This window comes from Somniosus microcephalus, chromosome 3 (genome assembly GCF_052327205.1).
Source record: "Somniosus microcephalus isolate GS21.2 chromosome 3, FLI_Smic_1.0, whole genome shotgun sequence".
Taxonomy (NCBI): domain Eukaryota; kingdom Metazoa; phylum Chordata; class Chondrichthyes; order Squaliformes; family Somniosidae; genus Somniosus; species Somniosus microcephalus.
In genome coordinates, this window is record NC_140989.1 from 312834216 (window position 1) to 312851221 (window position 17006).

The 17006-nt window shown below is 42.4% G+C and overlaps 1 protein-coding gene across 1 annotated transcript in view; it reads right to left on the reverse strand.

Annotated features, from left to right (window-relative positions):
* orc1 (origin recognition complex, subunit 1) overlaps positions 1-17006 on the reverse strand; it is a 31995-nt gene that overhangs the window by 12964 nt on the left and 2025 nt on the right. The window contains exons 2-11 of the mRNA XM_085982963.1: positions 15280-15404; positions 14661-14839; positions 12353-12812; positions 11074-11404; positions 9971-10078; positions 7676-7777; positions 5839-6028; positions 5034-5167; positions 1639-1740; positions 578-746 (exon numbers count right to left, since the gene is read on the reverse strand). Of these exons, the coding sequence (XP_085839089.1) occupies positions 578-746; positions 1639-1740; positions 5034-5167; positions 5839-6028; positions 7676-7777; positions 9971-10078; positions 11074-11404; positions 12353-12812; positions 14661-14839; positions 15280-15404 (1900 nt within the window). The remainder of the gene's footprint in view (positions 1-577; positions 747-1638; positions 1741-5033; positions 5168-5838; positions 6029-7675; positions 7778-9970; positions 10079-11073; positions 11405-12352; positions 12813-14660; positions 14840-15279; positions 15405-17006) is intronic.

The window sequence follows — 17006 nt, forward strand, 5'->3', positions numbered from 1 at the left end:
GCCGTGCGCCCTCACAGCTTAGGGAGAACGTTGCCGAGTAGGATATTCATACATTCCTAAAAAAAAGGCACAATTGAGTCTTATTTGAAAGGAAATTTAGAGCCAAAACCCAATCAAGAGGTGCATTAAAGCACAGGTGTAACTCTCGAGCAGCTCAATGTGTGGGCAGTCTGCCGTGGCACAACTAAAACACCTGGTCAGTTTGGCCGAGTCAGGAGGTTGTGGTTTCAAGCCCCACTCCAACCTCTCAGCTGAAACTTCAGTATAGTACTGAGGGAGTGCTGCACTGTCAGAGGTGCTGTCGGGGTGGGGGTGGGAAAGAAAAACAAAAGTAGGTACTTCTCTCGTGCCCTGGTTAATATACATCCCATAACCAAAACAATTATCTGATTTGCTGTTTGTGGGACCTTGCTTTGCATATACTGTGACTACTCTACAAGCCACTGTTTGAGACAGACGATGAGAAACGTATTCTATAAATAAGAGTTCCTTCTTTCTTTGGAGACAACGTATTCAACACTTGTATGTTAAACTCCATAGGACTGATTACATTTTGACCCTAAAATTAGATTTTTACCTTCAGTATCTGCACGTAGGATTGGTGAGGGTCCGTAAGCTTCATTCCATTGATTTCTATAAATTGGAAGGGGAGGTTATCCTGTTCTGCCGCATGCTGTAGACACCGCATCACCTCATGCACTGTTGCAGTTTTTCCTGTTCCTGGCACCCCAGAAATATACATACACCTGCAAAAGACCAAACTTGATGTGGTAAACCACTGTTATCGTTCACAACCGTTCACTATTGTTACACTGTTGTTATCACTGTTTACACTGTTGTTATCACTACACAAGGTTACCTCTTGCCACGCACGCTGTTATACCTAGGCATACCTCAGCTGACTCCGCCCATGGCTCCGCCTGCTTGCCCAGGTATAAAGGTGACTGATTGGCTAGTATTCTTCCTTGTTGGAACCGATCACCCACGAGGGTGGGCTCTGTTATTTAGCCAATAAAAACCTATAGTTACTATCTTAACTCGTCGCTTTTCATGGAATGAATTGATAGGTATATCACTTGATTTGAGTGCAGAAATTTAAAACTCAGAACACATTTATTTTCCTCACCCATAAAACAAGAGTCACCTCCACCTTCAGATTGGCTGAATACAAACAATATAATTGTTGAAAATCAGAGTTGGTGTGTAATCTTTGGAAGAGATGGGGTAAGATTTCATATCAGTAGCTGTCATTTGCAGCACTAGTAACAATCTTGTTTTTTCTTGCAGGTTTTTCCAATATTCTTTTTTCCAAATTTTCTAATTTAGGTTCTGTCTTTCCTTCCCCAGTGTAAAAAATGACAAACTATTCATTCTCAGCCCTAGATCAATCCCATTTTTAAACTAATGGCAAGGTGGTCATCAGCAGTAGTAGATTTACTTCCACTTGCCCTCCCAGCAGGTAATGTTCCTCGGAGAAGTGGCTTCATCCTGTATTCTATCAATCACTGGATTAACAAAATCCTCAAAATGCATTGCCAATAGGATGTGCACCATATTCACTAACATAACACATCAAAAACCACAAGACACAGTCAACAAGTAGAGCTGTTGGTTTCAACACAAGTAAATGTTCCATACCCTCCAGTACCATCAATGACTTTGCTCTCCACGAAGTTATAGATGTCTTGAAACTCTTGCTCTCTACAGGGTAGAGACTCTGGTACTGCAGACACATGTAATCTTCAGAAGAAAATATAACAGGCAAGTCAGAAAAACTCAAAAATCACAGTTAACACAGTCATCATTTACAAAAGGAGTCAATGCAAGCAGAACACAAGGGTTGGCAACGGACCAGCTTTCTCTTGCTAATGTATGAATAACCCATGAATGCATTATTTTATCAAACCTACAGCTGACCTCTGCCCGGGCAAAATAAAAAAAGTTAATTTTAGTTTCTGGGAAGGATCAACAAAAAAATCCCAAAGGCAGCTAGTGACCAAAGGATAGAAACATAGAAGATAGGAGCAGGAGTAGGCCATTCGGCCCCTCGAGCCTGCTCCGCCATTTAATGAGATCATGGCTGATCATCCAAATTCAGTACCCTGTCCCTGCTTTCTCCCCATATCCCTTGATCCCTTTAGCCTTAAGAAATATATCTAACTCCTTCTTGAATATATTTAATGAATTGGCCTCAACTGCCTTTTGTGGTAGAGAATTCCACAGGTTCACCACTCTCTGGGTGAAGAAATCCCTCCTCACCTCAGTCCTAAATGGCTTACCCCTTATTTATCCTTAGACTGTGACCCCTGGTTCTGGACTCCCCTGCCATCGGGAACATCCTTCCTGCATCTAGTCCTGTTAGAATTTTATAAGTTTCAATGAGATCCCGTCTCATTCTTCTAAACTCTAGCGAATATAAGCCTAATCGACCCAATCTCTCTTCTTACGTCATTCCTGCCATTCCAGGTATCGGTCTGGTGAATCTTCGCTGCACTCCCTCCATGGCAAGAACATTCTTCCTCAGATAAGGCGACCAAAACTGCACACAATACTCAAGGTGTAGTCTCACCAAGGCCCTGTACAACTGCAGCAAGACATCCTTGCTCCTGTACTCGAATCCTCTCGCTATGAAGGCCAACATACCATTTGCCTTCTTAACCGCCTGCTGCACCTGCATGCTTACCTTCAGCGACTGGTGCACAAGGACACCAAAGTCTCGTTGCACTTCCCCTTTTCACAATCTAATGCCGTTCAGATAATAATCTGCCTTCCTGTTTTTGCCACCAAAGTGGATAACCTCACATTTATCCACGTTATACTGCATCTGCCCAATCACCCAACCTGTCCAAATCATACTGGAGTTTCTCTGCATCCTCCTCACAGCACACACACCCAGCCAGCTTTGTGTCGTCTGCAAACTTGGAGATATTACATCTAGTTCCCTATTGTGAATAGCTGGGGTCCTAGCACCGATCCCTGCGGTATCCCACTAGTCACTGCCTGCCACTCGGAAAAAGACCAGGATATTCCAACTCTTTGCTTCCTGTCTGCCAACCAGTTCTCTATCCAAGTCAGTACCTTACCCCCAATCCCAAGTGCTTTAACTTTGCACGCTAATCTCTTATGCGGGACCTTATCGAAAGCCTTCTGAAAGTCCAAATACACCACATCCACTGGTTCTCCCTTATCTATCCTACCAGTTACATCCTCAAAAAATTCCAGTAGGTTAGTCAAGCATGATTTACCTTTTGTAAATCCATGTTGACTTTGTCCGATCCGGTCACTGTTTTCCAAGTGCTCTGCTATTACAGGTAGACTATCCTTTATCCGAAAACCTCGGGACCAGCTGTGTTTCGGTTTTCGGAAGGTATTTTATAAGACTGGGAAATTTGTCCGGGGTGGGTCGGCGGGAGTTGGGGTCGGCGGGAGTCGGGGTTGGGGTCGTGCGCACGACTTACGCTGACCCTCTGCTCAGTGTAAGTCGTGCGCCACTCTGGTCATGTCGTGCGCACGACTTACGCTGAACGAAAAAACCTTCGGTTTTTAGAGGGTTTCGGTTTTCGGAAGTTCGGATAAAAGGTAGTCTACCTGTACATCTTTTATAATGGACTCTAGCATTTTCCCCACTACCGATGTCAGGCTTACCGGTCTATAATTCCTCGTTTTCTCTCTACCACCTTTCTGAAAAAGTGGGGTTACATTAGCTATCCTCCAATCCATGGGAACTGTTCCAGAGTCTATAGAATTTTGGAAGATGACCAGCAATGCATCTACTATTGCTAGGGCCACTTCCTTAAGTACCCTAGGATGTAGATTATCAGGCCCTGGGGATTTATCTCCCGTCAATTTCCCCAACACCATTTCCCTACAAATACTGATTTCATTCAATTCCTCCCTCTCATTAGACCCTATGTTCCCCGACATCTCTGGGAGGTTATTTGTGTCCTCTTTTGTGAAGACAGAACCAAAGTATGTATTTAATTGGTCTGCCATGTCTTTGTTCCCCATTATAAATTCCCCTGATTCTGACTGCAAGGGACCTACGCTTAACTTCACCAATCTTTTTCTCTTCACATATCTATAGAAGCTTTTACAGTCAGTTTTTATGTTCCCTGCAAGCTTACTCTCATATTCTATTTCCCCCCTCTTAATGAATCCCTTTGTCCTCCTTTGCTGAATCCTAAACTGCTCCCAATCCTCAGGTTTGCTACTTTTTCTGGCCAATTTATATGTCCTCTCCTTGGATCTTATGCTATCCCTAATTTCCCTTGTTAGCCACGGTTGAGTCACCTTTTTTGTTTTATTTTCATGCCAAACAGGGATGAACAAATTCTGTAGTTCATCCATGCGATTTTTAAATGTTTGCCATTGCTTATCCACCGTCAACCCTTTAAGTAACGTTCCCCAATCCATCCTAGCCAACTCGCGCCTCATACCATCGTAGTTTCCTTTATATAAATTCAGGACCCTAGTCTCTGAGTCAACTACTTCACTCTCCATCTTAATGAAGAATTCTATCATATTAGCAAATATCCTATTATATTAGAATTCTCACATATACCATGCATGTCCTAAAAGTGTCACGTTAGCCATGTCATGGGAGACCTATTAGAAATTACTAGGGAAAAAAAATTGTGCTATGGTCCATAACGCACAACTGCTAATAAGCCTTTCTAACTCGTCGATAACAAAAACATTCCCAAATGATAATATGTGGGAACACACTAGTATCTCACAAGAAAGAACTGATGTCAGCTATATCAAGACATTAAATTGCTCAAATACGAAGTACATTGCGCTGATCATTCTTAGTTTAACTCCCGATTTTCAAAAAATATGGTTGTTCTATGTGCTGAACAAGTTGTCATGATAAAGCTGTACGTATTCATTAATCTGAATGTGATTAACTGACATTAAAAGGAGCTGACAAAGATATTTTTAAGATTGCCAACTACTTAAAACATTACCAGCCTGTATTTTATAATAGACCTTATTCCACAGTAGAGATCAGCAAATATACTTGCACTCAGTACCTTGCTCTGGCCTCTTCCAACACGCTGCTAGGTTTTTTAGCCAACTGGCTCCTCCTACGAATACTGGGAGTAGGATGGCAGGGTGTTCTTGGAGTTCTAGGTGTTCTTGGAGTTCTAGGTGTTCGTGATACGAGCTGGCGATAATTTAAAAGGAAAACATTAAAAACGTACTCTGGAACAAAGACGTCTACAGATATAATTGTGGCGAGATCTACTTCACAGCCACTCGCTTGAATACAGCTGTTAAACACTGGTACACATGTTATTTGCCAGTTACTGCATTTAAAATATCAATAATACCACTTTTCCCCAAATAATTTGGTGTAAAGAGGGAAAATGTTTTAAGATCATCCTTTCTGAACAATGTTGCAAAATTAAACTCACTATGTTTTGTTTTAGCAGTGCTTCTTTGAAACTTTCCAATGCATATTAAGAAAGTGACCTTAAAAAATAGTAATTGTGAATAGATTATGAATTCATTATTCTGGGAGACACAAAACAATTATCCAGAATCTACAGCACATAAACAGGCCATTTGGGGTTTAAACTGGGTTAATCTAAGAGAAATAACCCAGCCTGGGAGCTCTACATTTTATGATGACAGTACATTCATTCCCAAAGACAAATTAGTTGGGATGAGGCCAATTGGCTGCTATGTGTTAACTGCAAAACTATCCGAGTTGATAAACACTAGAACCACTTGTTCTGATTTGCAAATAATCCACCAAGACAAAATAAATTTGCAGTCTGGGTGTGTCTGATACCTGCCAGTTGGACAATACCAAGGACTTTCACTATAATATACCATTTTGACTGGAGTCTTTACAGGCATCTTTGCTGTGGACTTTGGTGTTTTAGGAGCAATCTTCTTTGCAGATTTTCTGCTAAACACCGAATCATCCTCTTGCTCCTCATTCTCACTGCTACTTTCACTGCTTTGTTCACTGTCTGAAAGGAATTCATTTTCACTAGACTCTTCAGCATCCTGATCATCCCTGTAATCAAAGCGGAGGCTTGTGATTAGAAACACAGTATGGGAATTCACCAAGCTGATTAATATTTTTACAATATTAATTGTGCTGGGTAGTTAAAAGTAGATGAGCACAAAAGAATTAACCCTTTTCCACCTCCGTAACATTTCCCGTCTCCGCTCTTGCCTCAGCTCATCCGCTGCTAAAACCCTCATCCATGCCTTTGTTACCTCTAGACTTGACTATTCCAACGCACTCCTGGCCAGCCTCCCACATTCTACCCTATGTAAACTTGAGGTCATCCAAAACTCGGTGTGAGTTAGGACACAGGCAGCCAAGTCCCATTCACCCATGACCCCTGTGCTCGCGGACCTACTTTGGCTCCTGGTTAAGCAGCGCCTCAACTTCAAAATTCGCATCCTTGTTTTCAAATCCCTCCATGGCCTCGCCCCTCCCTACCTCTGTAATCTCCTGCAGCCCAACTCCCCCGAGATATCTGCACTCCTCTAATTCTGCCCTCTTGAGCATCCCTGATTATAATCACTCAACCATTGGTGGCCGTGCCTTCTGTTGCCTAGACCCCAAGCTCTGGAATTCCCTCCCTAAACCTCTCTGACTCTCTACCTCTCTTTCCTTCTTTAAGATGCTCCTTAAAACCTACCTCTTTGACCAAGCTTTTGGTCACCTGCCCTAATTTCTCCTTATGTGGCTCGGTGTCAATTTTTTTGTCTTTTAATACTCCTGTGAAGCGCCGTGGGATGTTTTACTACGTTAAAGGCGCTATATAAATACAAGTTGTTGTTGTATCAGCACAGGTCTATGCGCAGGTTTTAAATTAATCAATCAAGTTATGATAAAGAGCTTCCTTCAGTGGCTGACTGGGTAAATGCACTGCATACTATGGTAGAGATATATATAGATTATATATTTGAACCATGGTCTGTGCTAAGTTAGTAAACAGATGCCAACACTCAATGGCTAGGCTTAAAGAATGGGCATGGTGCTAAAGCACTAGAGGACTGCAGCAGCACAGAGAGCCAGACCCCAGCTTTCGTCAATGCCTTCAGGAGAGGTAAACAATCAGAAGACAGAAGGGAAAAAAAATCTTAAAAGTTAGACCATAAATATAATTTGGCAACTGCATAAATTGATCTCCAAGCGCTATGGTGAAGTAATATCATAATTAAGAGTCAAATATAAAATGTCTAAGATCAAGACTTCATTCCTTGAATTCTCTGAAGCCAAAAAAATATTGTGGCTAAACATGCAAAAAAAAGTGACCAGTTTAAAAGCATTAAGATTCCACTCTCCACAAAGCAAACTCCTCTCACCATTAGTATCAGCTTCCCCATTTCCACTCATGTCTGCTATTCCACATTATGGGCCTTCCACACTCAAAATGGATTGCTAACAGAGATAATCTCTTAATTCATGATGGAAAGCCTATTGTTACATTCAAATTTCAGGCATTTTCAACAGTCAATAGTCAGTTTTAATATTCTTATCGGGCAAAGTCAAGGAGTGGGCATCACAATATACTGCAATGCATTAAAACCTTGACAATGAAATACAAGATACCACGATTTCTCGCAACATTGTACAGAATATGGCCAGGGATTCTTTTGCATTGAAGGGGAAACAAAACCAACATTAGTAGTTGTAAAACCTTACTGTAAGTGCTGTTTCAGGAGAACACAGCAGCGCTGTGCAGACTTTCTACGAGACCTTGGAGTATCAGTAATATTTTCCATTTTGCTTTCCTTTCTTTTTGGCCTAAAATTGTGAAATGAAGCAAAGTTATTACAAACTGTTTTGCACTTCAACAATATTACAAATACACGACATTCATTAAAAAAAACATTGGCATAGGTTTTGTAACAGGACGTAGCATAATACACATTTTACTCAAAACTTTAACTCAATACTAACTATCTTTGAACAGACATGGTTATGGATAGAAATTTCAAGGCTATCAGTCATTTTAAAAAATATAAAAGATTGTCCAGAAAGTACATTTACATAGATATTTTATAAAACATTGTACATACTGGAGCTTGCTGCCACATGGAATAATTGAGGAGAATAGCATAGATGCATTAGGGGAAGCTGGGACATGATGGAAAAGGAATAGAAGAATATGCAGATAGGGTTCTATAAAGCAGGGTGGGACGAGGCTCGTGTGGACCATAGGCACCGGCATAGGCCAGTTGGACAGAATGGCCCATTTCTGTGCTGTAAATTCCATCTAATATTGTACATACATTCACATTTTATGAAGCTAACATATATTTTTATTCCCCTGTGCTTGCAGGAGGATTGCATTGAGGTTTCCAGGTTTTGTGGCACAACTGTGCTTGCACTCAGAGGAATGCAGGTTAGGGGGACGAGGCAGCTTGTTGGTTTTGGTTTCTAGGAGTTAGGCCTGGGGATGGAGATGAGGCCTAGTGGCCCATGTTGGTTGGAGCCACTGCCCTTCATGGTCAAGAAGGGGGACCCCAGAATGCTTGAGATTTCCCAGGCTCCAGGGAGAAGGCTGATCATCACTTGTTCCGATTGACATTATGTTCCATGATGGCTTTGTGGAGTGGTGCTGGGGAGGGGCCTGCACTTTGCCAGAGGGGGGGGGGGGGGTTGCATCTTCTTGCTACTAGTAGCAAAAATTGTATTAACCTGCTTGTGGCAGAAGGCCTTCCCTGTCCAGTGGGTAGGCCCAGCAAGCACTTCACTGGGCATAACTGGTCTCCCAGACTGCTATTCAGAAGGGTTGGATGCAGGACATGACCTTCTGGCTACTACCATTTCAGTAGTTCAATAGTATGGAGAGATGAAACTTGCAGGTTATAGGAACAGGAGTAGGCCATTCAGCTGCTCGATCCTGTTCTGCTATTAATTGAGATCATGGCTGATCTACGACCTAACTCCATATACCTGCCTTTGGCCCATATCCCTTAATACCTTTGGTTAACAGAAAGCCATCAAAATCAGATTTAAAATTAACAATTGCTCTAGCATCAATTTCCGCTTGCGGAAGAGTGTTCCAAACTTCTACCACCCTTTGTGTGTAGAAGCGTTTCCTAATTTCACTCCTGAAAGGTCTGGTTCTAATTCTTAGACTATGCCCCCTAGTCCTATATTATCTGTGATGTTTGATCTCAACTCATGCTTCAGTCGGCAAAGTATTGCAGGTTTCTGAAGGTAGTGCTTCATCTGAAAATAGGGTCATGATGGGAGCTGAAAGTGTCAGCCAATCTGTGGAAGTACATAATGTGGCCCTCAATGAACAACAGGCCTAATCTAACGATCCCTTATTCATGCCAGGCAAGGTATTTCAGGCTAACCCCTCCCTCCATCAAACTAAAAATCTTGTAAAAAGGACTTGATACACTCAGGACCTCTGGATCTTTATCTTTCTTTGGTGATAGTTTCAGAGATTTATGACTTAATGGAGTCTTCATTCTGAAAAAGGTAAGCAACATTAAAAGACATCTACTTTGTGTAGATCCAGGCAATGATTAAAACCGCAAAGGCAGTCAAAACTAGAAATTAGAATGAGAGATATGATGGGGAGGAGGGAGTTTAAAAAAGGTGGAAATTTAAGCTGCTTTTAGTCTGCAGCCTGAATCTTGGGTAACCCGGTAGATAGTACAGCCACATCGTCTTTAACAGCTTATCTCATGCAAGCACAGACCGACAGTTTGGCCAGTGTACAAAGTGCTGCCATCACTGCTGTTGCTACCAATAAACCTACAGCTGCCATCCTACAAAACCCAGCAATTTTTTTTTAGTGAGAGGGGGAAAAGGAGATAAAGAGAAATGGGAGGCTGTGTTTATATGCTTCAGCTCATTGCACTCAATAACTGGATCAAATAGAAAAAAAACTACCTGGACTCTACCTGTACAGCGAACGTACATTTAAAAAAAAGAGAACACAATTTTGTAGCTTAATTTTTTTTTAAATCACTGTACCTTGATCGAGTTTGAGAATGGTTTTGGGGAGTCATCTCTAATTTTTCACTTGCTGGTGCATTAGACCTCGTGTACCTACCCACAGGTTCAGAAACCTCGCACTCCTCCCTTTAGGGAAAACAGCATTTCAAACTATCAAAGATTGCCAATTCATCAACAGTAGGCTTACTATACTAATCATAGCTAAACACACCCAGTATTAGTCGGCTGACTGTGAAACATGTATTCTAGTAAACAGGGAATTTCTAAACACACAAAACATTAGCAGATCATGGATCTGTGGCCACAATTGCAGAGTTGGGGTGGCAAGTGCAATACAGCCACATCCTTCTCCAAGAGAAAAATAGAATGGTGGTGTGGGAATGGCGAGAACCGCTTGTGGAAACAATAGGGGCTAGGGAGAAAACCGTGGCAGACTTATTTCCCAAAAGTTTAAGATCAGAGTAGACACTTACAGAAACCTGCCCAACTTAAGTCCCATGGTTTCAGTTCACACTATAAATCGAGTCAGCAAATGGGCAATTTGTTACTGGAAAACAGGGCTCCTCTGCACATCTTGAGAAAGTGTCGACTATAGTAAGCTAGATGATCTCCTGAAGTGTTGCTTAAAGCTAGTTTTATAAGGTGCTTATAAATCCCCAACTTCCCTCCCAAGAAGTAAAAACAGATCACTCGAGATGCAAAACAAGTGTAACAGGATATGAAAGATGTTACAACCCAACTACAGTACATCATACTTGCTAAAAAAAAGTGCAGTTTGTTTACTCCCACAGAAGCTGCACATCATACCGTGACTGGTAGGACAGGCAAGACACAGACTCCCACATTCCCTTAATTCTGTCCATAACCTTTCTAAAAGATGCACAAGAGTTGCCTAGAATGTCTGATTGTCATTTTTTTTATTATTTCCTAGCCACGAGGTGATTCCATTCACCCATTTCAGAGATCAAAAAACTCACTGTTGGAATAGTGGCTGCATCACTGTATTAAATAAAGGACAAGATAGTTTCGTTAGCTGTCACATCAATGTAGCCAACATTTTTTCCCCAGTCTACTCAAGGAATACACAATGCAGCATCGGAAAGGTTATAAGTGCAACTTACTTGTGAGAGGCAATTATTTCTTCATTATTTCTGGGCTGGTGTGAAGGGTCTTGATGCTTAATTTTTGAATTTAAATAAATAGGAGACAATTGGAGAGTGGAAACGTGACTATTCATTGTGTCTCCGGTCCGATTAAGAGGCGAGATGGCATGACTTTGAGTGGTCCAATTTCGCAACTTCTTACAGGCTGCAATACCATTAAAATCTACTCTGCCTTTTATGGCTCCAGGCTCCACCACCTGACAAGCGTTCCCAGCAAAACCATCGTCGTCATCATCTAAGAGTTCTGACAAAATATTTGCCAGCTTTCTTTCTGAGGATTTACTGGAATCTGCAATTTGAAAAAAATATTTTTAAAATCAGCTTTAACTTATAAAAGGCAGGAAATTTTTTTTTCTGTAGCACTGTCACCATGTCAATTCAAAAAGCTACAAATAATAAAAAGTGTAAAAGGATTCTATCTGACAAGAATCCAAGGGACCCAATTCCTCGGATAACCCCCCCCCCTCCCATCCCCAAAGCCAGGTGGCCTTCGCAGACGACCCAAAAATTTACGTGATTTGGGTGGGGGGGGGGGGAAGAAGTTTAACTCCTCTTTCTTGCAGCTCACCATTCCCTGCAAAAGGCTCCATAACTTCCCTGCCGACATTACATACAGACAGCACAAAAAGCCTACCAAAGACCCTATTCCAGTTTCAGCCACGGCAGTATTGACTGCTTCACAGAACCAATACATGTTTTGTGCCATCTTACTTTTCATCCAAGAGGTCTGTAACAGCCACCATCCAATGGCCATCAGGGCCTTCTGGCTGTCATCCAATAAAACAGCCAGAAGGCCTCCAATACCTGTCCTCGGAAGAAAAAAAGGCATTTACTTTTGGTCCTGTTGCCTTTGCTATCTGTCTCTCTAGAATATTCCTAATGGAAAGGAGCTGGACACAGGGCCTACGGCCCACTTCTTCTGACACCCCTCAAGATGGACACCCTTCTAGTGCTGGGGAAGGAAGGGTTGGGCGGGTGGGGGGGAAAGAGATGAAGTCTCAGGGCCAGGGAACGCCTATATGGCCTCATTCTCATGGCTGCCCTCAGCCTGTGCTTACTGTAGGGCGGGCATTCGTCACCCACCACCTCATTCCCCCAGGGTAATGTAAAAGAGTCAAGAGGACTGCTGTCTTGGATCTACATCCTATCGCTGTACATTTCCCCAGGGAAGTAAGTGTTCCTGAGACACAAGGCACATGAAAATCGGGTCCAAACTCTGATCCACACCCTTACTTACCACAGAGCAGAAGCTTTTTCCTAACTCTGGAGTTTCTGCTTTCCACCTCTTGCGTACTCCTCTTCTTACTATGGGAGTTTTTTTGAGCAGAACCGTTAGATTCCTTTTCAGCAGTCATCCTGACGATGCCATTTTTAGACTTGTGTTTAATGATATTTCTGGTTAATGGTCCATCTCCATTAGCAATATTGCGAAACTCTGAATCACGCCCGTCCCCAACAACAGTCTTCTGGTTTGGAAGGTAATTCACATCAGACACCTTCTGAATGTTCCTGGGCAAGGAATCTAAGTTTTTATGATTATCATCATTATTGGACTCAAATGAATTGGTTTTCTTGCCAGAGATTGTATTTCTAGGTAAGATGTTAAAACTCGTTCCATCCCAGTTCAGTTTAACAAACAGCGTATCATAACCCGGTTCAGTGGGAGGAAATGGTTCATCTGGAACAATCTGGAACACCTAAAATAAGAAGTTTAAACCTTACTATCAAAAAGGAGGTTCGGAATTAATGTAAACCAATGTTTTCTCTGCACCATAAAACTTTACCCACATTTCGTATCAACTGTTAACTGCAGGAGTATCAAAATAAGTTACTAGTGTCTTTAGACTGCAGAAAAATGCAAAAAGTTAAGACATTACAATGCTATTGTCGACACTGCATTTTCCATTCAATAGGTGGACTAAATTAACTGCAATTCAAACTTTATGAATCCAAATTTTAAAACTTCAAAGATCAGTGCCTAAAAAATGGGCCCGCGGGGTGCTGTCCTGAATGGTGAGGTCCATGGCATATTGGCATCGGGCCTCCTATTCATGGAGCCGGTGAGCAGCACAAAGCTGCCAGTGAAGCCTAATCGAATATCGGGCCCAGGTTCGTATGTTATAATATAACCGTTATAGCATTAGGAAGAGAAAAACTGAATTTTAAGTGGTGGTACACAGGATACTGGGCTTGCAACCCTCAGGTCTTCAGTCCCTAATACAGGTGCACTATCCCATATCCGAAACCCTTGGGGCCAGATGTGTTTCGGAATTCGGAATTTTTCGGATTTCAGAACGGATGATGCTTATAAATGGACAAGAGGCAGCCGTCGAGTTTACCCTACAACTACACCACTAGTGATGGATGCAAACCTGGCTAGGTAACCAGATTACTATAAAGAAATAGTTAACAGCAATGTTTCCTCAAAGTTGCACACGGCCACGCAGTAATCTGCAAACTCCCGTGCAAGCTGCTCAAGCTTTTACACTGGAAATACCGAGAGACGCTCCACGAAAAAACTTTTGGTTTTCAGAGCTTTTCGAATTTCGGAAAAGGGATAGTTGACCTGTACCACCATGGCAAATTGTGAAATTGAATTTGACAAAATCTTGTAATTTGTGGGATTGCGCCAGATAAAATGACCATGAACACTGTTGATTGTCATAAAATCCAACTAGTTCACTAGTGGCCTTCAGGGAAGGATCCGTCCCACAGTACAAGGCAATTTTAATGCCCTCAAGGCACCAAGGGATGGGCAATAAGCAAGAGCAAATAAATTCTTTTGATCCAAGCTTCCTATTTATTACAGCCCAAAGATGTGTCCAACAGAAACAGCGGCAGAAGCATCACCCCCCTCCCCCCTCAAATCAATACAGATTGCAAGGATGTAAAAGATAGCTCAGTATCAGAGCAGGACCGAAACTGTGGAAATTCCATAGTTCAGTCTTCCAGCTCCACAGCAAGCAGACATTAGCAGCACTCACATAACTAGAAATATTAACTAAGCTACAGCAACCAACAGGACTCAGTAGAAAGTTAACCAAGGCTAATAAGCTTCTCTATTCAACACAGAAAATAATGGCAAGAATCAGCATGGTAGCTACCTTTAATTGTATACCACTTGTTTTGTTAAACTTTTCCACGCCACATACTGTACTAGTGCATCTATAAAGACATTTACGAAACAAAGTTGTTCACAGTAAAAACTTCAGATCCAATTACCAAAGGCCTCCCATTCACTTCTGCTGCCTTACAAAAACTTTAATACTAATTTCATCATAAAGCATATAGTTAATGCCCAGCACAAATATCAGGCAGAAGAATAGAGGCAGCCAATGTGCACACAGCAAGGTCTCAAACAACAAGGCGATAAATGGTCTTGATTGGCTGATAAATGTTGGCTAACTAGGAGAACTTTGATTAGTGCTATGGGAACAGGCAGACGAGGCCTTGGTTGAACGTCTGATCCAAAAGCCTAGCGCCTCTAACAATGCAGCACTGCACTTAAATGTCAGCCTGGTGTAGATTACGTGCTCAAGTCTTACCTTTACAGCCTTAAGGATGGTCTCTGCACTGATACAATCATCACAGTCAGAGACTTTGTACAGGAAGATCTCCTTGGGGTGGGCTTCTCTTCCCAATAATTTCTGCTTTTTTGGGGGTATTTCCTCAATACGAACAAACCACTGGACCACTGCAGACTTAGTGGGAGGTTGCTGGGTATCTAGTGGGAAAAATGAGTCATTACAAATTAAGAGGAATATGGAATATGCGCAGAAATTTCACATCGAGTGATCTTCATCACCATCACATAACACTACCATGATGCTAAATTCCTACTTTGCACATTGACAATTGTTCTTTTTGCTAGTGCAGTAAATGGACATAATTCAAATAATTAAAACTCCTGGTAGTGCTGCCTAACTTTCAGTGCTGCGGTCTGTAGTAAAGAACTAGGAGAATGCTGCAATCTGGGTTCAGACTGCCAAAAGGCACAAAATATTCATGGGCATCCCATGAACCGAACATTTGCCTTACAACTAATATTGTGTGTGTAAATCACACACATTGCCTGTGAATGTGAGGCCGCTTTTCAGTCCAGTGTAAACATTCAAAGCAGAAGCATGCACGTATCCCACGTTACACAACAAAACTTGTCCTTACCATCCTCGTACAATTTTAGCAGTTTAGCTATATACGGACGGTCCTCATCACTCTTGATTAAAACAAAATCGCCAAGGTTGATGCATTGTCTGATGGAAGATCCTTCATGCTCTATCTGAATACCTCTAAAGAAACAAACATATTGTGCAATTTTACAATTATGGCACATGCCCAGTGCTCACTTAGCTGATCACAATAAGCACACTACATCGAGCGTCAGCACCCTGGGATTGGGAGAAAGAAAAGGAAAAATGAGCCAAAATTCCCACCCGATTTAAATCCAGTAATTCCATCTGGAAAGTGTGTGCCTAGGTATTGACTAAACACAGGATTTGGCTCAGTTATGGTGCTCCCCACCCAAATGACCAGAGGACACAGATTTAAGGTGATTGGCAGAAGAACCAAAGACGACATGAGGAAAAACTTTTTTACGCAGCGAGTGGTTAGGATCTGGAACACACTGCCTGAGGGTGGTGGTGGCAGATTCAATCGTGGCTTTCAAAAGGGAATTGGATAAGTACCTACGGGGAAAGGGCAGGGGAGCAGCTGAAGTGCTCTTGCAGAGAGCCGGCACGGGCTCGACAGGCCGCCTTCGGTGCTGTATCCATTCTATGATTCTATTTCTATGAAATGGTCAATAACATGGTAACAGTCACTGGCTTAGCTCACTTGAAATATAAACACTTCAGGAGGGTTACCAGCAAGAAGAGTCAGTGCTTTCAAGGGAAAAAATAATTCCAAGGCAGCAACAGCATTTACTGCGTATTGTTCCATGTCCCAGATCCACAGGCAAATACAATCACGCATAAAATTAGCTGGGGTAGCATCAACGGTAATTCCAGATTTTGGAACGAGCAAAAGAGGGTATATTCGACGTCAGAGGATGGGACGACCTTGGATCTGGACTGGAGGCGACGGAGGTTGAACAGTTTCCCGTTTGTTCTGTAAATTAGCTCCACTCCAGTGGGGAGCTTACTGAGGGTGAGATGGAGCATTGCAGCAAGGAAGATCGAGAAGAGCGTTGGTGCGTTGACACAGCCTTGTTTGACCCCGGTTCGTACGTGAATTGAGTCTGTGGTGGAACCGTTGGTCAGGATCGCGGCTTGCATGTCGTCGTGAAGCAGGCGGAGGATGGCGACAAACTTGAGGGCAACCAAATTTGAGGAGGACACTCCATAATCCCTCACGGTTGACAGTCGAAGGCCTTTGTGAGATCAAAGAAGGCCATGTACAGCGGTTGGTGCTGTTCCCTGCATTTCTCTTGTAATTGACGTGCGGTGAAGATCATGTCCATTGTGCCCCTTAGTGGGCGGAATCCGCATTGTGATTCTGGGAGGAGCTCTTCGGCCACTGGGAGGAGGCGATTGAGGAGGATTCTTGCGATGACTACTTCATACGTCAATTACAATAGGTAACTGCAAGGTAATACATTCCACATACTCATTGGAAATTAAGTGTCTAAATGGGGCAGAGGAAGAGGGGTCCGGGGGCAGAGATACACAAATCACAAAGTAGCAACACAGGATATGGCCAAATAAGGCACCGGGGTTCATTTCTAGAGGGACAGAATTGAAAAGCAAAGAAGTTAAAATTGTACAGAACCTTGGTTAGACCACATAGAAAAATAGGAGCAGGAGTAGGCCATTTGGCCCTTCAAGCCTGCCCTCTGCCATTCAATATGATCATGGCTGATTCTCTATCTCAATACCATATTCCCGCTCTCTCCC